Below are 22,613 nucleotides of genomic sequence, written 5' to 3'. Positions count from 1 at the left end.
AACATGCTTCACCCTCCAATCATTCTCCTTGTACCTCTTCTTGCGGTTGATCCTGCGTTACAACTTTTGCAAGTTATTAGCCTAGCATGTTTCATAGGTGTATCGAATAAGCGAAGTGGGTAATGATTCCTGCATTCCTGTGCAATGCCTGTGAAGTCGAGTACTCGATAGGAGGGCACTGTTGCATCCTACCAAACTGCTGCATCACCCTATGTGGCCAGTGCATGTCAACGACATAGTACAAGATCAGTGGAGTCGTGGACCACCACAACTTCCTGTCTCTATAGCACATAGGTGAAAATATGATCTCGCTCAACTGCTGACGGGTGTACGGTTCCCATTCGACCTTCAAAATTTAGTAAAAAAACAATAGTTACTTCATAGGTGATTGTATGTAATAGAGCTTAAAAAGACTATGGTGACCAAATTACCTGCTTCTGCGTGACACAAATCAATCTCGTTTGTGTAGAACTTGTAACGCCTTTCTGAAGGGCCACGTACAGGCTGCGCATGCTTCCACACATGTGCGAATGTGGGAAAACAATCCTGTCGCTACCAAGGCTGAAAATTCAAAGGAATCCAATTGTTAGCAAGGTACAGAAGATGTGAGGATTGCAACGCGGAAACGGGAAGTCGTCGTAGTGTTTTACCTCGACACAAAGATGGCAAGGTCGACCCACCAACATTCCCAAACCCAGATCTGTAGCAAAAATGCACACCCTCTAAAATTTGAATCCCTTGTAGTGCGTCTGCAAGCATCACACAGCTGCCTATACAGCCAAGTGAGCACCGCTGATCCCCAACTGTATAAATGGATGTTGTCCCAATCCTGACCCAAAATTGGAAGAACCATCCATGACACGATGTTCCCAGCTGCATCAGGTAGGAGGAAGGTGCTAGCAAAGTGCCACAGCCAAACACGAGCATGGCTCTCCACAAGCTCATCATCTGCTCCCAGTGGGAACACACTGAACTCCTTTCTCAACCATGCGGAGCTCACACCGGAGGTCTTCTTCGAGTTGTCTCCCTCCTCGGGCTCAGGAGGCCTAATTCCAATGTGCACCTCTACCATGTCACGCCAGTTCTTACTCTGAATGATCCCCATCACTGGAAGTCCCTCCAGTGGAAGACCGAGGATCATGGTGACGTCCTGCATGGTGACGATCATCTCGCCGCACGGTAGGTGGAAGCTGTGAGTCTCCAGACGCCAGTGGTCAACCATGGCGGTCAACAAGGGTCCATCCATCGGAGGGAGGCCCGCAATAACCTGAACAACAATGTCCAAAAATCCAGCTCTTTGCAGGTACGGAGCGTAGCGCTCATCCCACCTAAGTGGGGAGTGCACTCGCGCCTATAATGGCTTCAATTCCTACAAAACAGGGAATAAGATTATTTCTTACCATACAAGGAAATGGAAATGGATGCAAAAAGGTTGTTTGCAAATAAATGGAAACTGATGGTATCATATGAAATGATATATAATCATTCAACTACAAATGGTATCATATGAAATGGTATGTAATCATCCAACAATGAATATTTCAAGAAATAAAGGCTCTAAAATTATTAACAACGCTATTACAAAGTACTAGGTTTATTATAGGCATTTACCTTTGAAATAACAACACCAGGAAGCCAGAACTGTAGCTAATATCCAACTCTTCAAAAAAAGAAAGGGTGCTATATTAGGCATTTCATAGGCACCTACAGACAAAGACATAATGACCTCTTAGATATCATAAATCTAATTTACAGTGAAGTAAGCAATACAGTGATTGGTTTTGTAGCAGATGACTTGTGTGTTCCACATTCATATTCAAATGTGATTAGTTTTGTCATTGAAATAAACTCAATTACAACTGGTTCGCTGAAGCATTTTCCAACCAAAGACAGATTATGCAAGGTAGGTTCAACATGGTGCTGGTCAAAATTAAACTAGAAAAGAACTACAAATACACAACAGCTCTCCTGTGTATTGTAAAAAACTCCTGTGTATTGTAAAAAATAAGAAGACTGTAGAAAAGAACATTTAATTCAGATGCTGTGTGAGACATATGCACCGTTTCAGACATGTTACCAATGGCATAAAACTTCATCCTTCCTCTCTACGGACAAATTATTACTATGCCTGTTCATTTTACTATTATTTTATTACAAGCTGCCTTTACTAATGGATGGGTTCGAGATAACTATATTGTTACAAGCTGTCTTTTCTATTTTGGACAATGCCACCCATCTTAACACTTTATGGAAAAAATTAATGAAATTAAATGCATCATATTGTGCAAAATTTCTAGTATTGAGACAAGTCAGTATCCAAGACTCTATGAATCGCCCAAAATTTTAATATCTTTAGTTGACAATTAATTTTAATTGAGGGTGAATATACATAAAAATCGCATAAAATCGCATTCATATAATATGTAGTACCTCGTGGACGTCGGCGAGGAGGTGGCCGCGGTGTTGCACGTCGTACGCGGTCTCAAGGAGCGGGTACACTAGGGCCGCCATCCTAAAAAAGAATAAACATAAAAAGGTTCATTACACGGTAAGTAGAGTAACAATAAAAATTTACTATCAATAAATACTATAATGATAACCATGCAAAAATACGACCTCCTGGACTACTCTCATGTTGGAAGAAGGCTGGCTTCTATTTTTCGCTCTAGATTTCTTGCATTTAGATTTCTTCTTGCGGCATGTGCAATTTTTAATGAACTTGTGGCACTTACAGCAACAATTTTCCGACCTGTCCACATCAAAATCGTCAGTGCCATAATCTGCTAAAAGCCTCCCTTGCGACTCATCCATGTCGCCTCTCAAACACTTCTTCTGCATCCTACCTATTTTGTTTTTGTTCAAATTGGGGTTTGGGACATACTCTAGCCCTTCATATAGCTGCCACTGTGACGGATCAAGGTAAGGTTCAAAGCTTGATTACTAAATTCTAATGGTGTGCTCCCTAGAGTACAAGGGTGACATGTACAAGGGGCTTTCATAATTAAGACCTCTTGCCTTGCAAGCTGTAATGAAGTGTGAACATGCAAGGTGCAACAATTGAGGAACATTGCAGGTGCACGAAACTTTGTTGAGATCCACTCTATAGTGTCGGCCTTCATGGCTCTCACCCCCAATGTTAGTAGTACCGGAACCTCTTATAGAATATACTATTCTTTCTGAACCGTATGGTTTTGGTAATTGGTTAATGAACCTAAGCTCAGCCTCTGATATATGTTCATCTGCAACCTTTGTAGTCCTATGACCTTCATTCAATAGTTCACGTGACTTTTGCCATCTGTCCACAAAGTAGGCGTTGCATTTTTTGAAGGACTATTCAATAATTCTGGAAACGGGCCTACTTCGGATGCCATTGAAAATAGCGTTTAGGGATTCCGAGTAGTTCGTGGTCATAATACCCCAACGCACCCCTCCCTCAACGAAAGCCTGCGCCCATTTGTCCTTATCCTCCATTTCATCATTCAACCATTCTTTTGCGTCATCGTTCAAGTCCTTCACTAGATCATCTAACATCTCATTAAATTCTGTCTCCGTATGTACCATGCATAAAGTCTTCAACTTTCCAATCACGTCCTTGTTCCTTTATCGACGCCTCATGTTGGCGGCAAAGTATCTCGTGCACCACCTATGCACGAGTGGTGGAAACCCATCCATGTGGTCGTTCGCACAATTTAGGAGCCTATGGTGCCTATCCGAGATCAAACATATTTGTTGTGATGGTTCAAGTACGTGTTGTCGAACGAGTTTCATGAACCATGACCAAATGTCATTGTTCTCACTCTCGAACAAGTCAAAAGCTAGAGGCACAAGCTGATGTTCTAGATCTACTACAATTGCCATCAATAGTGTACCCTTATACTTCCCGGTCAAGAATGTACCGTCCACAAATATCACAGGACGACAATGTTGAAATGACACACTGCATTGAGGGAAGCACCAAAATACCCTTTGGAGCACGTGCTTCAAAACACCATTGTCAGGCTGCATCATGCTGCATGAGTCAGTGAACCATTTAACCCCAGGATTGTAGTAGGCTATAGCTGTGAGTACGCTAGGAACCATGCCATAGGACTCCTTTCAGTCCCCCCATAGTAGGGCAACGGCGTGTTGCTTCGCTCACCATGCCTTTGAATTCTTGACACGGTATCCACTAAAGGCGAATATGGACTCCACGAGGGATGGCACTGATATCTCGCTGTCTTTACGAACAATGCCGAGGATACGCCGCCCAAGGTACTTTGCTGTACACTGGGCATGCACTCGCTTCGGCAGTGAAGAACAACAAGTATGCGGTTGCACAACATTTGAAATCCTCCATTGCCTGGTACTTCTAATTAGCCGAGACCATACACGCCAAAGGCATCCTTGCTTGCACGTGACATCGTACCTTAGATTCTTGTCAGAGTGAAGTACGCTGAAAGGCCTATGTAACCTCACTGCGTAGTCAGCCAAGAAAAACTTGAGCTCCTCAAGACTTTTCAACTTCATTCCCTTCTTAATCACTGGACTCTCACTAAAGGGTATCCCTTCAAAATTAACCATACTAGATTCACATATGGCTTTGTGGACCATGCTTATGTCCTTATCATTGGGAACGGATGGCAGTTCGACATCACATTGTTTCAATAACCGCAACTCATTATGGGTGTAAAAAAACATTCATCCACACGACCAATGGCTTCTACATCATGCACAGTTGCAGTGTTGACCTGCGGCCCATCCTCCTCAGATTGTGACTCCTTGTCCTCATTTTCAGGCCCATCACTCTGAGATTTTGACTCCTCCTCTTCCTCGACATCTTCTACCCCATCATCCTCAAATTCACCATCTTCAAAACCCATAGATATATCATCATCATCTATATTTGTTTCATCCCGCTTAAAAGTATCATTGGAAAAATCATCATTCACAATGGCCAAGGCAAAATCAGATTGTGTTTCACCTAAACCGTGCTGCAAAGTTTCTGACTCTTGGATACCATTACAATTCAATACCGGCACTTCATCTCTCACGGCTGTTGAGATACGAGGTAGGCTACACTAGCGCAAATCAAAATTTCTACCACGTAAAACCAGGAAGAACTGCCGTATAAGGATCACGGGATTACCACTCGACGCACTACTGGTGCGGAAGATGTAGATATGCGTCGATGCAGTGAAGACGATCACGTAGTCGTACGTAGTCGATCAACGTAGTCGTACGTAGTCGATCACGTCAACATCCAGCAGCTCCTCAGCAGCTCGTCCACGTGCAGCAAGATTGCCTCCGGTGCCGCGGCTCGTCGTTGGCTCGTCGTGGCTCGTTGGCGGCTCGTCGGCGGCTCGTCCAAGTGTTGCAGGCGCAACACCTCCAAGGTATCCACACGTGCAGGGAGGAAGTGTCGCAAGCCGGACTGCTAGATCCGCGAGTTGCAACAGCGAGGGCGTGGGAGGCGCGGCAGGTGTGTTTCGCCAAAAGGTGTAAACCCTAGGGTGCCCCCACCCCTCTATTTATAGAGGTTCCTGACGGGCCTCTGGATCCGAGGCCCATTAGTACTTCTAAACCTAATCCAACTCGGATCTGATCCGAATTGGGCTTCCAGCCCCTTAAGTGTGTGACCCTATGGGTTCGGATACGTATAGACATGGCCCGAGTACTCCTACTCGGCCCAATAGTCGGGAGCGGCCTCTAGCAAGACGTGCCAACTCCTATACGCACACGAAGATCATATCAGACGAACCATCACAACATAATATACATGCTATTCCCTTTGCCTCACGATATTTGGTCTAGCTTCAAGCCGACCGCTCTTTCTCGATCTTGTGATTTTGAATCCCTTTGTAGGTTAACTCTTAACCGTACGTAGCATGGCCATGCATTTTCGGATCCGATCACTCGAGGGGCCCAGAGATATCACTCTCAATCAGAGAGGGGCAAATCTCATCTTGATTGACCATGTCTCATAGCATGCTTCTTGACAAACCCGAAAGCTACCTTTATAACTACCCTGTTACGGCGTAGCGTTTGATAGCCCCTAAGTAGGTCGATCCACATCTAGAATACATGCGACAATCTCAGGTCTAAGGACAAAGTGTATATGTTGTTTAAAGAGAGAACTACTTCTCGTGTTGGGTCAGTCCTAGCACATGTCTCCACATGTGTCCACATTATTAGTTCAACATCTCCATGTCCATGACTTGTGAAACATAGTCATCAACTAATACATGTGCTAGTCTAATATTCATGTGTGTCCTCACATGAACTCCGACTAGGGACAACTTTAGAATAACCATACAAGTAAAGAGTTTCACATACAATTCACATAATTGCAAATCAATTCAAGTAGCCTTCAATGGATATTCAATGAACACAACATACAAATCATGGATACAAATGGAGTATCATCATCTCTATGATTGCCTCTAGGGCATACCTCCAACAACGGCAACATTTGGGCCATGCATACGAAAAATTTCAACTACTACCTCCAAACATGCAACATTTGATTGCTGAACTACATCCTTATCTTGCTTCCAATTTGAATCGGATGCCAAGTTCATAAGAACATAATGAGCTCTAGCTTTCCCACAATCAAAACGGCCTCTAAATGTCATCTCATCCACTCTATATCCATACTTTCTCATTGCACAGTCAACTAAATCTTTAAAAGTTGGAGGAGCATCGAACAATTCCACTGCCTCATTCATATTCTCAAACTCCCCATTCTCTTTCATAATCCCACCATCAAACATACAAACTAGACAATCCATCTACAAAATGCAAACACTTTACCATAAAAACAATAGCAAGCATATTACAAAATAAACATATTGGACATATCAATTGGACATATTGCAAAAAAAGAACCTACCAATGCCATGTACACTACACACTTGCATGAATATCTAACTAAATTGAAACATGCAACAAGTTCTACACGTCAATATCGCGGGCAGAGAGTCTAGTGCACATGAACTAAGCATCATCTAACACATAACAATATTGCATTTCATCAAAATTTGAAATCAATAACCTAACCCTAGGTCACCTAAACATCCTTCGATCTACCAAATGGAACGGTAAAACAAGGGAAAAAGTTAGGGGATACCTTCCAAACGAAGCGGTGATCGATTCCCACTACTTTCCCCAACCGAAATTGATGGATCTGGGGGGATTTAGAGGTGGCGGCAGCTGGCGGCGCGTACTTAGGGTCGGGCTCGGGTGTTTCTGGAGGAAGGAAGGGATGAGGGAGGGTAGAGGGAGCCGGCGCGTGGTTGATACCCAGGCGTTGGGCGCGGGCTGGCGCGGCAACCGCTTGCCCACGTCAGCGCCACGCTAGCCGCCCTCCCGCGCTGTGCCACGCAAGCAACCTCTGCCGCACCAATGCATGTGGCGTGGCAGGACAAAAGGGTCACCGTGCAAATTTAGTTCGGGACGGATTTTTTTTAAAAATATTATAAAAAGGTTAAAATTAAAAAAAATGCCAGTGGGGAGGATGTGGGATTGGATGAATAAGTTCCCCCCACGTAGCAGTACCTTAGCATCAGACATCCTTGTGATGGAATATATTTTTTCTTATGCTGAAATATTTTTTCGTCAGACTGGAACATTAATAATCGGATTTGATGAAAAACTCATGGCTCGTCAGGCGATCGATGCTAGTTCGGCTCGGCTCGGCTCGGCTCATTACATAAGCCAGCTAGTGACCTGGCATTTGTGCTCGTTAGGATAATGAACGAGTTCGAGCCACCTCGCGAGCTGCTGGTATCAACCAATAGCGCTCCACCCCCTTTATCAAAAAAAAAAAAACAGCGCTCCACCCCGAACCTTATCCATCTCGTAACCTGCCGCTCACGCTCGGCTGCTCATGTCTTGCCTCTCTCGCTTCCCTCCATCCCCGCGGCTCACCACGAGAGCGGCAGGTCCAAGCCGCCAAACCCGTCTGCCTTTGGTCTCCGCTCGGCTCTCACGTGCTTCCTCGCTGCCTCCATCCCCAGCGTACTCCCTCCCTCGACACCTGCTGCCCTCGTCAACGCGGAGGGCGCCGGGCAAGTCTGGTCGGTGGCCGCGGTCAAATTAAGGGGCGGCGGGCGATGGCCAACAACTCCGTACTCCATGTTTAGACAAAGTTTGTACGAGTATATAAAAAATACAAAAACTGTTTAGTTCTTTAGATTTCTCTTTCATCCACATTGGCTGGTCCCTTTTTTTTTGTTCGATTCAAGGCGTATAAGCTGCGGTGGTTTTGCATGATCCAATAGTATTGCTTTGGCTAGTCTTGCTTTCCTTTTGATTTCAGCCGGTTTTTATTATCACTATTAGAAAATGGTCTTTAATCCCGGTTGGGACCCCAGTTTTCTCAACCAGGTTAAACCAATTAATGTCACAAGTCACGCAAATTTTCAAGCGAAATATGCGTGTGTGTGGTGCGTGGGATTTGAACCTGTGACCTCTTACCTCGCACTTAGCTTCTTTATCATCTCACCTACACAGTATATGTGGTTGAGTAGGGGATGTTTTCCTTTTAAAGTCACCCGTGGGGACCTTTTAATCCTAGTTTGTAACAACAACCGAGGACTAATTGGGTCATCTCTTCTAGATGACCCTTTCTAGCTACCAAGCCGAGCCATGCAGCCTTTCTAGCTCGTTTAAAGCAACTACAGCAATAACTACTCAAATATTCATACTTCGTGAGTAAGAACTCTCCTTACTTTTCTGCAATATTGTTTATCGTCTAACTCCAACAAGGATCCCTACTTATAAGCCTCTCTTCCATATAACTAGTGGTACCCATCCTTCAGCGTGTGCTATTTCCTTTGTTTGTCCCCTCCTCTCATCTCCGGTCTCCACCTTCTTCTCTCTTTCCCATCATTGCAGGAGTTCGGGGCCTTTAGGCCCGGCGGAAGATCTCAGCCCCACCCATAGTCCGATGCGGCAACAAGTAGCTCGTGGTCAGGGCAGGAGATGTGGGGACGATTGCCGGCGGACTAGCACGGCTTGGGTAGTGTGGCTGGATTTGGCAGGGAGAAGTGATTAGGGTGGCTTCCATGTGAACGTGAATGCCCCGTGGGAGAAGGAGCTGGAGGGGAGAAAGTAGTGGTCTCTCTAGAGTAGGATTCAAGTAGGGTGCTATTGGAGTGCGTTTTTTCCACTCTCGAACCATACTTTTGAGTAAGGATTTGAATAGGATTCTAAGCGGACTCTTACACAAGTTGGAGTGAGCCAAGCCGAGCTGAGCCAGGTCGTATCCAACCCAATGCAAATCCAACATATTTTTTCTTGGAAATCGTCGGATAGCCTGATCAATGTTTCAATTAACACAGAGAGCTAATATTTTGCTAGTCTGCAGTTGCGCTCTAAGCACCCGTGATGATCGGTACACAGACGACTTTCGGGAATATATAATGAGGGGAAAGTCTCACGGTCTGTTTGATTAACATGCTGAGACACGGGAATATATAATGAGGGGAAAGTTAATTTTGGGTATCCGTAGATCACGAATGATATGGTTGTCGTGGTAACTCCGATCCTCCTTCATTGCAGGAGGACTCCGCACGAGAAACTGAACTAGCTCGTGTTTGATCAGCCGATAGGCTACCTCAAGAATTTGAACACTAAAAACTGCTGAGAATAAGGAATTCGTGGAAATGGATTTGCAGAGGTTGGAGTCGGCCAAGAATGATATTTCTTGACAAGGATAGAGAGGGAATACCAGTCGGGCAGAATAGAATCATCCACAAGCGTCAAACATGTGTATGGACCATCGGATTGGACCCGTACGTTAAGACTACTGCCTCTGGACTAAAGGTTGTCACAAAAACACCACGTGCACAGACTACAAGATTGGACCACCAGTCGCGTGTCGTATATGCGATGCTTACTCTTCCCTACCAACCACACCTCAGACCTGTAAATTCACGTCCGTATATATATGTATATATATATACAGGTGCAACGTGTGTGATCTCATTGTCATTCTCTTCTACTCAGCGCCTCTCATCTTTAGGAGGAGATACAGAGAGAGATAATAATGTCGGCCTTAACAGCAGCTGCTGCACCCACGGTCACGACGTTCCTCCGAGCACGCACTGCTAGGACATGGGTTCAACCTGCCCTGCCCCAACGCTCCCCGCACCGGCCGTGTGGTAAGAATTCTCTCGTCATGCATGGTAATTTCTTATTTGTCTTTACAAAAGTTTTATGACCCTCTATTTGCTACTCACCGGTGAAAAACCCACCTTTAGTCTCATTTGGTATGGAGCAAATCTCCTCACAATCCATCCCGGATAAACCAATCGAGACAAAAGAGGATCTTCAGTTCCAGGTCGCTCACCCGAGACTAAAGCTCCCTTTGTCCTGGTTGGTATTTTCACCAGGATGAAAGAGTTTTCCAAAACAATAAAAAAAAAGCACAAAGGTGGGCGGACCGCCCGCCTCGGCTCGGCTCCCACCTCCGTGCCGTGCGCTCGGCCTCCACCTCCGGCTCCCGCGCGTCGTCGGCTAGCCGCTCACCGGCTGCGCCTGCCGCCGACGCCAAGCCCCCGCGGCCGCCCTCTGCTCGTACCACTCCGTTGTGCCCCTCCAGCACGAAGCACACAGGCAGCGCCTCGGCTCAATCCGCGTCGGCCTCCTGCCGCCGCCTCTCACACCGGCGCCTCGGCTTGATCCGCGTCGGCCTCCGCCGCCACCTCCCCCGCGCGTCGGTGCCGCGCCTCGGCCTCCGCCACCGCCTCCCCCGTACGCTGCCTCTGGCCTGCCGCCGCCACCTCCCCGGTGCACCGCCGCAAGCCCGCCGCCGCCCCGACCCGCCTCCCCAGCTCGCACCTCGGTGTCGCATGCCCACCACCCGCCTGCGTGGGAAAGGAAGAAAGGATAAGGAAGAAGAAGGAGGGAGGAGAGGATAAGGAAGAAGGAGGGAGGAAGGAGAGTACCTGTGCATGATGTGCAGAGGACAAGGTTGTACTGCTGATTTATTTTCTGAGACAAAGATCAAGGAGATGGAGGAGTGGGGGGCGTGAAACGAGGTGACGGTGCTTTTCTCCCAGTTTGGAACACCAATCGAAATTAAAGGACCCTTTTAATCCTGGTTGGTGTTTCTAATCGGGAGAAAAAGCCCGTCAGGGTCACTGGCCTTTACAACCGGAATTAAAGGAGCCCTTTAGTCCCGGTTGGTGAGCCCCCCCACCAGTGGCTAAGTTTTAATCCCAGTTGGTGAACTTTTTGTCACGGACCTACTTTGAACCGGGACAAAAAGGGACGCATGGAAAGTCAGTTGTCTACTAGTGACTCCCTCCATCCCAAAATACTATACGTTTTAGTTTGTCTAGATACATAGCTTTTACCATGTATATAGACATAGTATATATATAGGTGCATATTAAAAGTCATGTATTTAGAAAAGTCAAAATGAATATTAATTTAGGACGGAGTGAGTATACTGGTGTACCAATGACATACGGGGTCCAGCTACTATGGTAACAGTGAGTATACTGGTGTACCAATGACATACGGGGTCCAGCTACTATATATGTTACCGATGCTGGCAAACAATTAAATAACTATAGAACCAAACAAATTATTCACTCTCACATAGTGATGTTCTTAGCAGAATAATCACCATGCCTATATTATATATTACGTTAAATTTCTGCACCCAATTCAAAATCCAAGTTAAGAGAGCAACTGTTGCTCCATGCCGCCATGCGAATATTTGGTGTCAATTTAAGGCATTCTAGCAATTGAAATTATCAGTAATTGCATCAATTGTAAAGTCTTCAGTTATCTCTATTGAGATCTTTCCTCAATGAGACAAAGATGCATGACTAAACTCCAAAAGATATTTCCCGTGCATACGAATATTTGCTGGCACTGTATGCATCGCCAACCCGTGCAAATATTATAAATTAAAACATGGGCATGCCCATGCGCATGGATAAAAAAATGCGAGAAATGTTTATAATTTGCTGAAGCTTTCTTCGTAATCAAGATAGTACAAATGAAATGCTTTTCATATTGTAACGTTTGAATTAAAGTTATTCTATTCAAGCTTTGCTAAAATCTACTGCTAGGCATTTTAGTAGCTCGCTAGTTATTTTTCAAAATATATAGGGATTATACGTCTAGTGTGGAATATAGTCTTCTGATTTTCCGCAGAAATAGGTCAAAGAAGCTAACGATTGTTTCAAAAAAATAATCCTGCTTGCCGCATTGTGGGGCTAATCAAATATTGATAAAGCTCATCTCAATAGGTCACTTATTTCCATTAACCAGTCGCCATCGCCATACCTGATATATGCCATGTCAGCTTGCTTTGTCATTGTCTTTGTGATAGCAACGCATTATATAGAGCCAAGAAGGCCCAATTCAGCTGACAATTTGACACTTCAAAATCTGGATCCTTTGCCTCCTCGTCACTGACAACACTTTTCCTTCAGCTATTGGATTAGATTTTTTTAATTTCTGCATATATCTCTTCCAACCTGCGCCCGCTCCCCCGCCAACCGTCCGCCGCCACAGTTTTGGTAGGTGCGGGGGACTTCTCATACGGGGCCCTAAAATAATCAAGGAGCTCCTAAAAATCTTTCTTTTTTTGTAGTAGCAGTAGTTGTGAGCTTTGTGGCCAAGATATAGATGCCATTGGTCATTTGTTCATTTGGCCGATCCGAACATCACCGGCCTCTTGTGGGAGACAGGAACAGGATATGACATCCTGTCCGATTTGAATTTGGCCTATGGTGGCTCATGCGTGCGGTATGATTATGTGTATAGTCATTTTTGTCATAACCCAACCATAACAATTAGTTACACAAACATAGGCCACACTAGAGTCCATGCCACCCACTCAAATTAATCTTTTTTTACGTGGTGTAAGCGAGTACAAGTATGCGACCTCGTATGTGAATTAGCCTAATCCAGTTTTGCTCTATGGTGTTACATAGATGTTTAGCAAACCATATATGCTGATAATGAGGGGAACCTTTTATGATGTCTTGCTACTTCGTTCTTGTTCCTAGAGCGCATTTTGGCAATAGCAAATGGGAAAGGCACGGGTGCAGTGACGACTTGCGAACCATCTGAACGTCTAAAGGTGCGTAAATGAATTAAACTCATGAAGTGAATTCATTATTAATTTGTGCATACGTACGTACATTTCTTCTATACTTCAGGATGAACCAAGAAATGTGTCAGAAAAAATTGATGCCATTAGAGCAAAGCTTAAGTCCATAAGTGATGGCAATATCAATGTCTCGGCCTACGACACGGCGTGGGTAGCTCTTGTGAAGAGGCTCGATGGAGGTGGCGGCCCGCAGTTCCCCACCAGTATTGACTGGATCACCAAAAATCAGCTGCCGGATGGCTCATGGGGCGACGACACTTTCTTCATGGTTCACGATAGGATTATCAACACCCTAGCCTGCATTGTGGCCCTTAAATCGTGGAACATTCACCATTACCAGTGCCAAAGAGGTACTTCGTACATATCACATTCTAGTGTTTGGCATGGATAACAGGTCTCTCAAAAGCAGCACTACGCTGATGAATAAGATTTTTACTATTAGCTGCCATGTTAATGAAGGCATGGATTTGATCTATTGCAGGTCTGTCATTTATTCATGGAAATCTATGGAGATTAACTGAGGAAGATGCGGAATGGATGCCAGTTGGCTTTGAGATAACCTTGCCAACACTACTAGAGATGGCCAAGGATCTTGGCCTCGACTTGCCCTATGATGAGCCCGCGCTCCAAGAAATATATTCCAGAAGAGAGCTAAAGCTATCCAAGTATACTACCTATCATCTACTCGTTTCTATTTTACGGTTTATCTTATATGATTTTGCTTGAAATAGTTAGATGCGTGGGGTGCAGCCACAACATTCGCAGACACGGTGATGTCCACGGGTGAGGTGGAGAGAGGAGAGCACGGTGCAGCCGTTGGCATTGTGGGAATGTGAGGGTGCTAATGGGTAATGCTCTATGGAATGACAACAATGACCACGGGCATGGTGGACGCTCCGCACGCCAGGTGCACCGAGGAAAAACACTGGGGCAGCAGGGATGTTCCTTTCTCCACACGGGGGTGGGAGGAGGAACTCCTCTAGCCTCGTCCGATAGTGGAGATCAGGCAGGTGCGCGCGCGTGTGTGTTTTGAAGTTAGTGGAGAAAAAGGACTATTGCGGCAAGGCCGTTAGGGGAGAACAGCATTTGGAAGCAAAGAGATGTTCAAAAAAAGGTGGTTTCACTCTCGGGTTCTTTTTTTCATGTGAGTTTTTTAAATTTCTTAAGATGGTGCGAGTGGAAGAGGATGAAATTCGATACGTAGGACTCTTTGCATTGTCTAAGTAGTAGAAAGTTAAGCAAGTGGGTGTGTTGAAATGGAGTGGATAGGAGAAGGGATGTGGTGAGGCCGTGGAGGTGATTGGACGCACGTGCTTTCAGTTTATTTCTATATTTTTTATCATTTGGTGTCTCTAATTTTTCATGTTCTTTTGAAGTAGTAGAATCAAAGTATTCCGAAATGTACAGTCATGCTGAATGGGAAGCATCCGCGCTCCCTTAGACCTGGTGTTCTTAATATAATTTATGAGAAATCAACATTTCAAAAGGTGCATAGGTTTGAGACCTTCAACTTAATTAGTCGAATGATACATTGGTTATCTTCACCGCAGGATTCCTATAGATGCACTTCATGCCGGGCCAACAACTTTGCTTCTTAGCATAGAAGGAATGCCAGGTCTAGACTGGGAAAGGCTTTTAACGCTCCAGTGTCCCGATGGCTCCTTTATGTCATCACCTGCCCCCACAGCTTATGCTCTTATGCAAACTGGGGACAGGAAGTGCCTTCAATTCCTTGAAGAAATTGTCGATAACTTCAAGGAGGGAGGTAAAATTAATGTTTTATTTAAATATTATATATGTGAGTAATGCACAAGGTACCACTCTGTATAAATTAAAAATGCACCCACCCAGACAATTGGTTGTGTCTAGTTGCAACAGGCTTGTATCTAGTTGCAACGCGTACCGCTACTTGTTCGGCTCTAATTGCATCTGATTTAGTCTGTTGCAAGTGATTAAGCCTCCTGATTCTAACTACGAGGGTGGGTGCATTTTCAAAAAAAACACCTTAATGCATTTTAATTTTATCCTAAGCATATTGAATTTTTATTATATTCTTACCTATAACAAATAAAAGTTAATTTAGGTTCGTTCTAAGTCAAACTTTTAAACAATATGTATAAAAGTATATTATCTTACATCAAATGAGCTATGTATAATGTTTTTTAATAAATCGATTAATGTTAATTTTGTATGTCAATCTATATAAATTTCAGATATACATGGTCAAAGTTAAGAAATAAAGTTTGACTTAGGACAAACCTAAGTCGGCTTATATTTGTAATTAAGTATATATACTATCGGTCAAACCTCAAACTTTGAGAATGCTTATAGTGCTCATGACGTTTCTCCATTGGCTTTCTCAAAGCTAGTAGAAAAATCATTCTGCTGATTTATCTTGATAAAGTTTGCATGAAAAGTTAGGTTTACGGATTAAGTGTGCCATCTTCCTTTATCAACTTTGGTGGAATCCTTAAAAAAAATATAACCTAGTTTGATATAGACCCAAGGTATACATTGCATAACAAATTATTTTGAAAAATACTAATATGTTTGAATTTTCATTTCATTTTAGTGCCCTTTACATATCCTGTCGATATCTTTGAGCGCTTATGGGTGGTTGATCGGTTGGAGCGACTAGGCATTTCGAGGTACTTCACAAGTGAAATCCAAGAGTGCTTGGATTATGTCTACAGGTATAAATATGTAAAAAAGAAGTATAGAATTTCAGCCTATTTCTCTTAAATTTACCAAAAATCTCCTGCCAATATATTCAATCCGTTGTATATAAACAAATTACACGATATATATATATTAACAGGCACTTGACTCAAAAAGGCTTGGCTGCTACAAGGGATTGTCCGGTTAATGACATCGATGACACAGCCATGGGTTTTCGTCTACTGCGGTTGCATGGCTACTATGTCTCTCCAAGTAAGTAGTGTGAATTTTTCCTTGGAAATGTCAGTTCCTAGGCAGATTACAGGTGTTTTATCGAGAAGAATTTCTTTGAAATTTCTAATATAATAAGATGGCATCTTACATAAAGGGAAAAGGAAGGTTCAGAGTTGTCTTATATTTTGGCAAATTGGTGGAACAGCTACTTTTTTTTTTGCTAAAATCGGTTTGGGGAATAGTGTATGTCATGGCATTAGTATTTTAGTTCTTCTAGAAAAAATGCTATACGTACTATTCCCGCTACAAGAAGAATCGTGTTGTAGGCTTAAGGGAATCGTGTTGCATTGTGCGACTCGTAACCTTACGCATTGTGCGACTCGTAACCTTACTATTCCCGCTAAGATTTTCCTAGTGTTCATTTCAAATAGATGTGGGTTATCGTTATTCTTCACAATTTCTAATAAAGAGGTAAGGGTTTTCTAGTTTAATTTGGACTCGATAGAGAAAGCAACCAATGTTTTCCTAAAATCCACTGGATCACTTAATACATAACTCATGAATTTTTTCAATTAGGCTAAAAAACTTGTCTACTTGAAAAATCATAAAAGAAGACAAATAGTCATCGGCTATTCAACAAAAAAAAAATCTAAGAACCATGGAAATGTTGCTATCACATCTGGTTGTGACGTGAAATGGTACCAAACATATATCTTTAAACACCAGTTAAGTTTGTATTGAAACATATTTGTAAAATCTGGTAAAAATAGTAGAAGTACCAGAGCTTTTCTTGGACAAATTTACTCCATGAGTCATTCTCGTATGGCAGATCCAAAATCGCATGCAGAGAAAATGTCGGTATCAGTTTGGCTGTTATTCGGGGATTGTTTTTGTCTCCCTGTATGTGGAGCTCCACACTACTAACTATTCCATCCGTTGTTTTATTTCATGCCGCGCGTGTATAATATAATTCACATGGCACCAATATTCGAAACCTTGATGTATTCAATTTTGATCACTGCCACTGCCAGGTATGTTCAAGCATTTCGAGAAGGATGGAGAGTTTGTCTGCTACCACGGACAGACAAACAAATCAATCACGGCGATGTACAACACATACCGTGCCGCACAGGTCTCCTTCCCCGGCGAGAGCGAGCTTGAGCGGGCCGACGTCTACTGCCGCGGGTTCCTGGAAGAGAAGCGAGCCTCCGGCAATTTTGGCGACAAATGGGTCATCCCCAAGGACTTAGCTGGCGAGGTACCAAAATCCAAGTGCTACATGGCCACTTTGTCCCCCTCTCTGTTGATAAATATGCACGCACTATACATTTTCGCGTCGATTTTGGCAGGTCGGCTACGCACTGGACTTCCCCTGGAGAGCAAGCCTGCCCCGGATCGAAGCAAGGATGTATCTGGAGCAGTACGGTGGCAGTGCCGATGTGTGGATCGGGAAGGTCCTCTATAGGTGATCGATCGGTTAACTCACCCCTAACTAATGCCCAAACATGAACGGCTGCTCACCGGTTAGCTTCGAAAATTTTGCAGGATGCCCCTAGTCAGTAACGAACTGTTCCTCGAGACCGCAAGGGAAGATTTTCGCAGTTTCCAGAAACTCTGCCGACTCGAATGGAATGGCCTCAGAAAGTGAGCTTCGGTTCCTACCTGGACATGCACGTCTTTGGAAGTTCAGTTGAAAGAAGCTTCGAAGATAGTCCAATTGGTGGTGCTTATACTATTGTTCTTTGCGACTATGCAGGTGGTATGACAGGAACAAGCTTGCAGCGTTCGGCGTGGAGCCAAAGTGCGTGTTGAGAGCCTACTTCCAAGCCGCAGCCAGCATCTTCGAGCCCGACCGAGCAGCGGAGCGTCTCGCATGGGCGCGCACGGCGGTGATCGCCGAGGCTGTTTCTTTGCACTTGCGAGGCAAAGCTTCTGATGTTAGCACAAGGGTTCACGGCGCAATTAGTGAGCTCGAGAACCATGGCCGTGATGCACTAACTAGGTTGGGCGCCGGCATGCCTCTTATTATGACATTTCCTATGATTCGGAGACCAAACACTCGTTAACATTGAGAGCGTATGTGTTGGATGCAGGGTAAATGAGGATCCAAAGAAAGCCCTCCTGGGTGCAATTGGTGAACTTATCGACCAATCTTCGTCTGAGAATGCTTCTCACTGTCTTCGTGAAGCTGTAAGATGAAACAAATACCCACATTCAAATAGTAGACTAGGATAGGATAAAGTTATTGGTAACTGGCACTATTTTGCAACCAGATGATGGTAACCTATATCTAGAAATGGAAATGGAACGCTGATTTCTTTTTTTTATTATTGCAGTGGAAGCAGTGGCTTAGGTCATGGACCGCAAAGGAGGGATTTGAATCATGTGGAGGGAATACAGCATTGTTGATAGTTCGTACAGTAGAGATTGCTTCCGGAAGGTATAGTTTGAAGGAGCATGATGTGAACCGTTCGGAGTATACCCAACTTGAGAGGCTCACGTCTTCCATCTGCAGCAAACTGACTTCTAGAGTTCCTGTTCAGGTATGAGGATTCTCATCACAAAATTAATTGTAACAGTTTTAACCGTATGCTATCCACCAACTTACCCACAAAAATGGTCAACTAGAATGGAGGATTAAAGAAATCTGAGAATTCAGTCAGTCAAGTGGATTTGGAGATGAAGGAGCTGGCTCAATCTGTTCTTCAGAGCTGCGACTCTATCGACAGGGTGACCAGGCAGACATTTCTCCATGTGGCGAAGAGCTACTACTATGCTTCTTATTGCTCAACTGAAACAATTGATAGTCACATCTCCAAGGTCCTATTCGAGGATGTCGTTTCGGAATAGCACCCAGTTCCAGTAAATGAAGATGTCATATGAATCCTCTGATAAAAAATCTCTTGTTCATTTGAATACTACAAGACAAGAGACTTATACTTGTATTACATACTTGTACCGCTACAGCCATTACTACGATGTTTTGCGCAAATCTGTTTCTGAGAGTTTTATTTCCTGGTTTAAGAACATGACCGATGGCCACTGCTAGTAAATCGTATAATAACCAGTAAATTAAAGAATTTAAAATCAAAGACCTCTTCCACCAGCCTTGAGGATGGCTGCAGCGTGGCGAGTGGGCCAGATATCTGAACATGATCAGGCTCACTCCGACAGTCCTCCACGTGGCCCGAGCACAAGGCGCATGCTTGGGCTACCTACCGCACTGCCATAGGGGGATCCGATGATTTTACAATGGCGGTCCACCGAAACCTACAAGATCTACGTCTCCAAGGTGCTGAGAGGAAAATTGCATGGCCTACCCAAGGCCATGTAAGCTCAACATACTTTCCACTAACTCCTGAATAAGAACCTTTCAAGGAAGGCATCCGCAAATTTGTCTTTTGTGCAGCAAATCAGTCCAAAGTACAATATGCATAGGGCACGACCTGGTGCGGCAACAAGGTCTTGCCGTGCCAAGGGCGTTGGCACGACAAGCCCATGCTCCCATGCCAGGTAATGTGGCCAAGTAATTCCTGTTGGAACGATCTGCCGCATTGCATGGTGTGGCAACACCTCCTTGTCACACTAAGGCCTCTGCCATGACAAGGCCATGTTGCCGCGCCAGGCATCGCGGCTGAGAATTTCCCTTTGGAATAAGCCAAAAACGGGATAAACCAATCGGGAATAAAACGGGCCACCACGCCAGGCGCCGCAAAAAAAAAAAAGAAATCCCATGCTCCCAGGAGGCCCCCCACACGCGCACGTCACAGCAAGTCACAAGTCAAGTCACATGATTTTTCACGCGAAGTATGCGCACGCGCGCTGCGTGGGATTCGAACCCACAACCTCCAGCCTCGCGCATAGCTTCCTTGCCATCCGACCTACACACCACATCTGACTAGATAGGGGATGCTATCCTTTTGTATTTACTCGTGGGGACCCTTTTATCCCGGTTGGTGTTACCAACCGGGATAAAAGGGGGTATTTTATCCCGGTTGGTGTTTCAAACTGGGATAAAAGGCCTCTCAGGATCTTTTTTTCCCACTAGCCTTTGCAACCGGGATAAAAGGTCCCGGTTGGTGAGCTCCCCACCAGTGACCGAGCTTTAGTCCCGGTTGGTGAACCTTTTATCCCGAGCCAACTTTAAACCGGAACAAAAGGGGGCGCATCGAAAGCTAATTCTCTACTAGTGCAGAGAGGTTTGTGGGACATAATCATCACGGACTTGGCCTTCGGTGTCTATTGGTCCTTTTGGATCCTCTAGATGCTATCGGTATTTTATACTCGGGAAAGTAGATTATTCGGAGGTGCAATCATCGGACCTGGACCTTGATGGTTAATGTAGGGGAAACAAGAAATAGATTATATAGGTTTGGGATGCCAAAGTAGTATAATAACCTACGTCCTCTTTGAGTGGAGTATATTGCACCCTGCACTTGGGTGTATGAGATGTCTCTCATTGGTTCTCTTGGTCTAGTTTGGTGTCGCCAATCTAGGGATTCCTATCCTCCTTTATATATCCTAGGAGGCAGTATTACTAGATGGTTACAATGTAGGGTCCTAGTAGGGTTACAAGGTACAAGTCCAAGTAGGAATACATGGAAATTCTAGTAGGTGTATGTCTTCTTACTTTACTTTCTAGTCAAGCCTCCGAGCGCTTAGTAGTTGAGCCTTGCAACCTTCCAAATACTTTTCAGATCCTCACTGAGTAGGTTTATCTCTTCGTGACTTGGCTGGATCTTCAAGGTTCTTCATCAAGGTTGCAACGAGGCTATAATGTGCTCAAGCTCCAATCTTCTTGACATTGTAATCTTTATTTTTGAAATATGGTACGAAGGGCATTGCAAGACGCACTCCATATGAAATAGACTAACCGCAGCTTGCTGCTTGCGAGGTGGGTATGATAGCTAAGCTATTCTTTATTTGTAACCTATTGGTGCCTTTGCTAATAGAATATTTAGTTATAGCAATTTTTGGCCCTCCCCTCCTACCTTTCCTACTAATAATATTCACCTCCATTCATTTGTCCATTTCCTCCCAGCCCTGTATGAGCCATTCTTCAGGTGAGAGTTTGGTACGGGCAAGATAAGGGTTTGGTACAGGCAGGCACATAATCATGGTTGAGATGCAATAGAGAATACACCCTTTGTTGAGAAGGAGTTTTCATGGGTTTCTTTTATGGACGACAGAATCCTTGGTAAAGATGACGGTGGGCGGGGAAGACAAGTCGTTTGTAATTGTTCACTGGTGGAGAACTCACCTATTATCCTGGTTGGTAGGGTGCAAAGATCTCGAAAATGCATCCGGGATAAACCAACCGGGACAAAAGGGGGGTCTTTTATCCCGGGTCACTCAACCGGGACAAAAGACCCCCTTTTACCCACGGCCGGCGCTGCAAAAAAAAAAAAATTCCCGAGCTCCCAGGAGGCCCCCCACACGATTTTTCACGCGAAATATGCGCGTGCGCGGTTCGTGGGATTCGAACCCACAACCTCCAGCCTCGCGCGTAGCTTCCTTGCCATCCCACCTACACACCACATCTGACTATGTAGGGGATACTATCCTTTTGTATTAACTCGTGGGGACCCTTTTATCCCGGTTGGAAACACCAACCGGGATAAAAGGGGGTCTTTTATCCCGGTTGGTAACACCAACCGGGATAAAAGGGTTCAAGGATTTAATCCCCTTCCAGCCACCTTCCAATGACCTCGTTGGGGGACCCTTTTATCCCCGTTGGTGTTACCCAACCGGGATAAAAGGGGGTATTTTATCCCGGTTGGTGTTTCAAACCGGGATAAAATGCCTCTCAGAGTCTTTTTTTCCCACTAGCCTTTGCAACCGGGATAAAAGGTCCCGGTTGGTGAGCCCCCCACCAGTGATCGAGTTTTAGTCCCGGTTGGTGAACCTTTTGTCCCGGGCCAACTTTAAACCGGGACAAAAGGAGGTGGATGGAAAGTCATTTCTCTACTAGTGGTTGTGCCATGCTGTGGAGTTTAATCTCTCTTTTTAAGTCCATAGAAGAAGAGGCTGTTTGGATACGAGGTGCTAAACTTTAACAGTGTCACATCGGATGTTCGGATGCTAATTAGAAGGACTAAACATAAGCTAATTATAAAACTAATTGCAGAACCTTGTGCTAATTCGCGAGATGAATCTATTAAGCCTAATTAATCCATCATTAGCAAATGGTTACTGTAGCACCACATTGTCAAATCATGGACTAATTAGGCTTAATAGATTCGTCTCGCGAATTATACTCCATCTGTGCAATTAGTTTTATAATTAGCTTATATTTAGTACTCCTAATTAGCATCCAAACATCCGATGTGATAGGTGTTAAACTTTAACAGGGGTGTTCCAAACACCCCCGAAGAACGAGTGCGTCTGAAAGTCCATAGCTACACCAACGGTAGCCTGCTCCACTGGTCCGTTGGTTCCATGGCTAAGAATTCTTCGTGGCAACCCTGAGCGGTGAGCACAGCAGTCAGCAGCATACATTATTCTCCGCCACTGCACACTCCTTGCTCCATCCCCATCAACCGTCATTGGTGATCGCATTTTCCCTTGTTTTGTGTTTTTTGCAAGCTGCTGAAGGAAACTTGCTCAG

General features: G+C 44.6%; 1 protein-coding gene across 2 annotated transcripts; it reads left to right on the top strand.

Moving 5' to 3' along the window:
* The first annotated feature begins 9,972 nt into the window (after nucleotides 1–9,972).
* LOC101768451 (ent-copalyl diphosphate synthase 2) lies at nucleotides 9,973–19,017 on the top strand. 2 transcript variants are annotated; one of them, XM_004956254.3, is made up of 14 exons: nucleotides 9,973–10,142; nucleotides 13,011–13,084; nucleotides 13,164–13,464; nucleotides 13,596–13,779; nucleotides 14,665–14,879; nucleotides 15,687–15,807; nucleotides 15,933–16,045; nucleotides 17,038–17,264; nucleotides 17,356–17,471; nucleotides 17,552–17,650; nucleotides 17,763–18,008; nucleotides 18,100–18,196; nucleotides 18,343–18,549; nucleotides 18,635–19,017. In XM_004956254.3, the coding sequence occupies exons 1-14, from the start codon at nucleotides 10,028–10,030 to the stop codon at nucleotides 18,854–18,856; spliced, it is 2,337 nt and encodes a 778-aa protein (XP_004956311.1). In that variant the 5' UTR covers nucleotides 9,973–10,027; the 3' UTR covers nucleotides 18,857–19,017. The 2 variants fall into 2 exon arrangements, with proteins under 2 accessions (XP_004956311.1, XP_004956310.1); XM_004956253.3 differs by having other exon boundaries at nucleotides 9,973–10,166.
* Nucleotides 19,018–22,613: the final 3,596 nt, after the last annotated feature.

This window comes from Setaria italica, chromosome II, assembly GCF_000263155.2.
Source record: "Setaria italica strain Yugu1 chromosome II, Setaria_italica_v2.0, whole genome shotgun sequence".
NCBI lineage: Eukaryota > Viridiplantae > Streptophyta > Magnoliopsida > Poales > Poaceae > Setaria > Setaria italica.
This window is presented reverse-complemented; position numbering and strand designations above follow the sequence as displayed.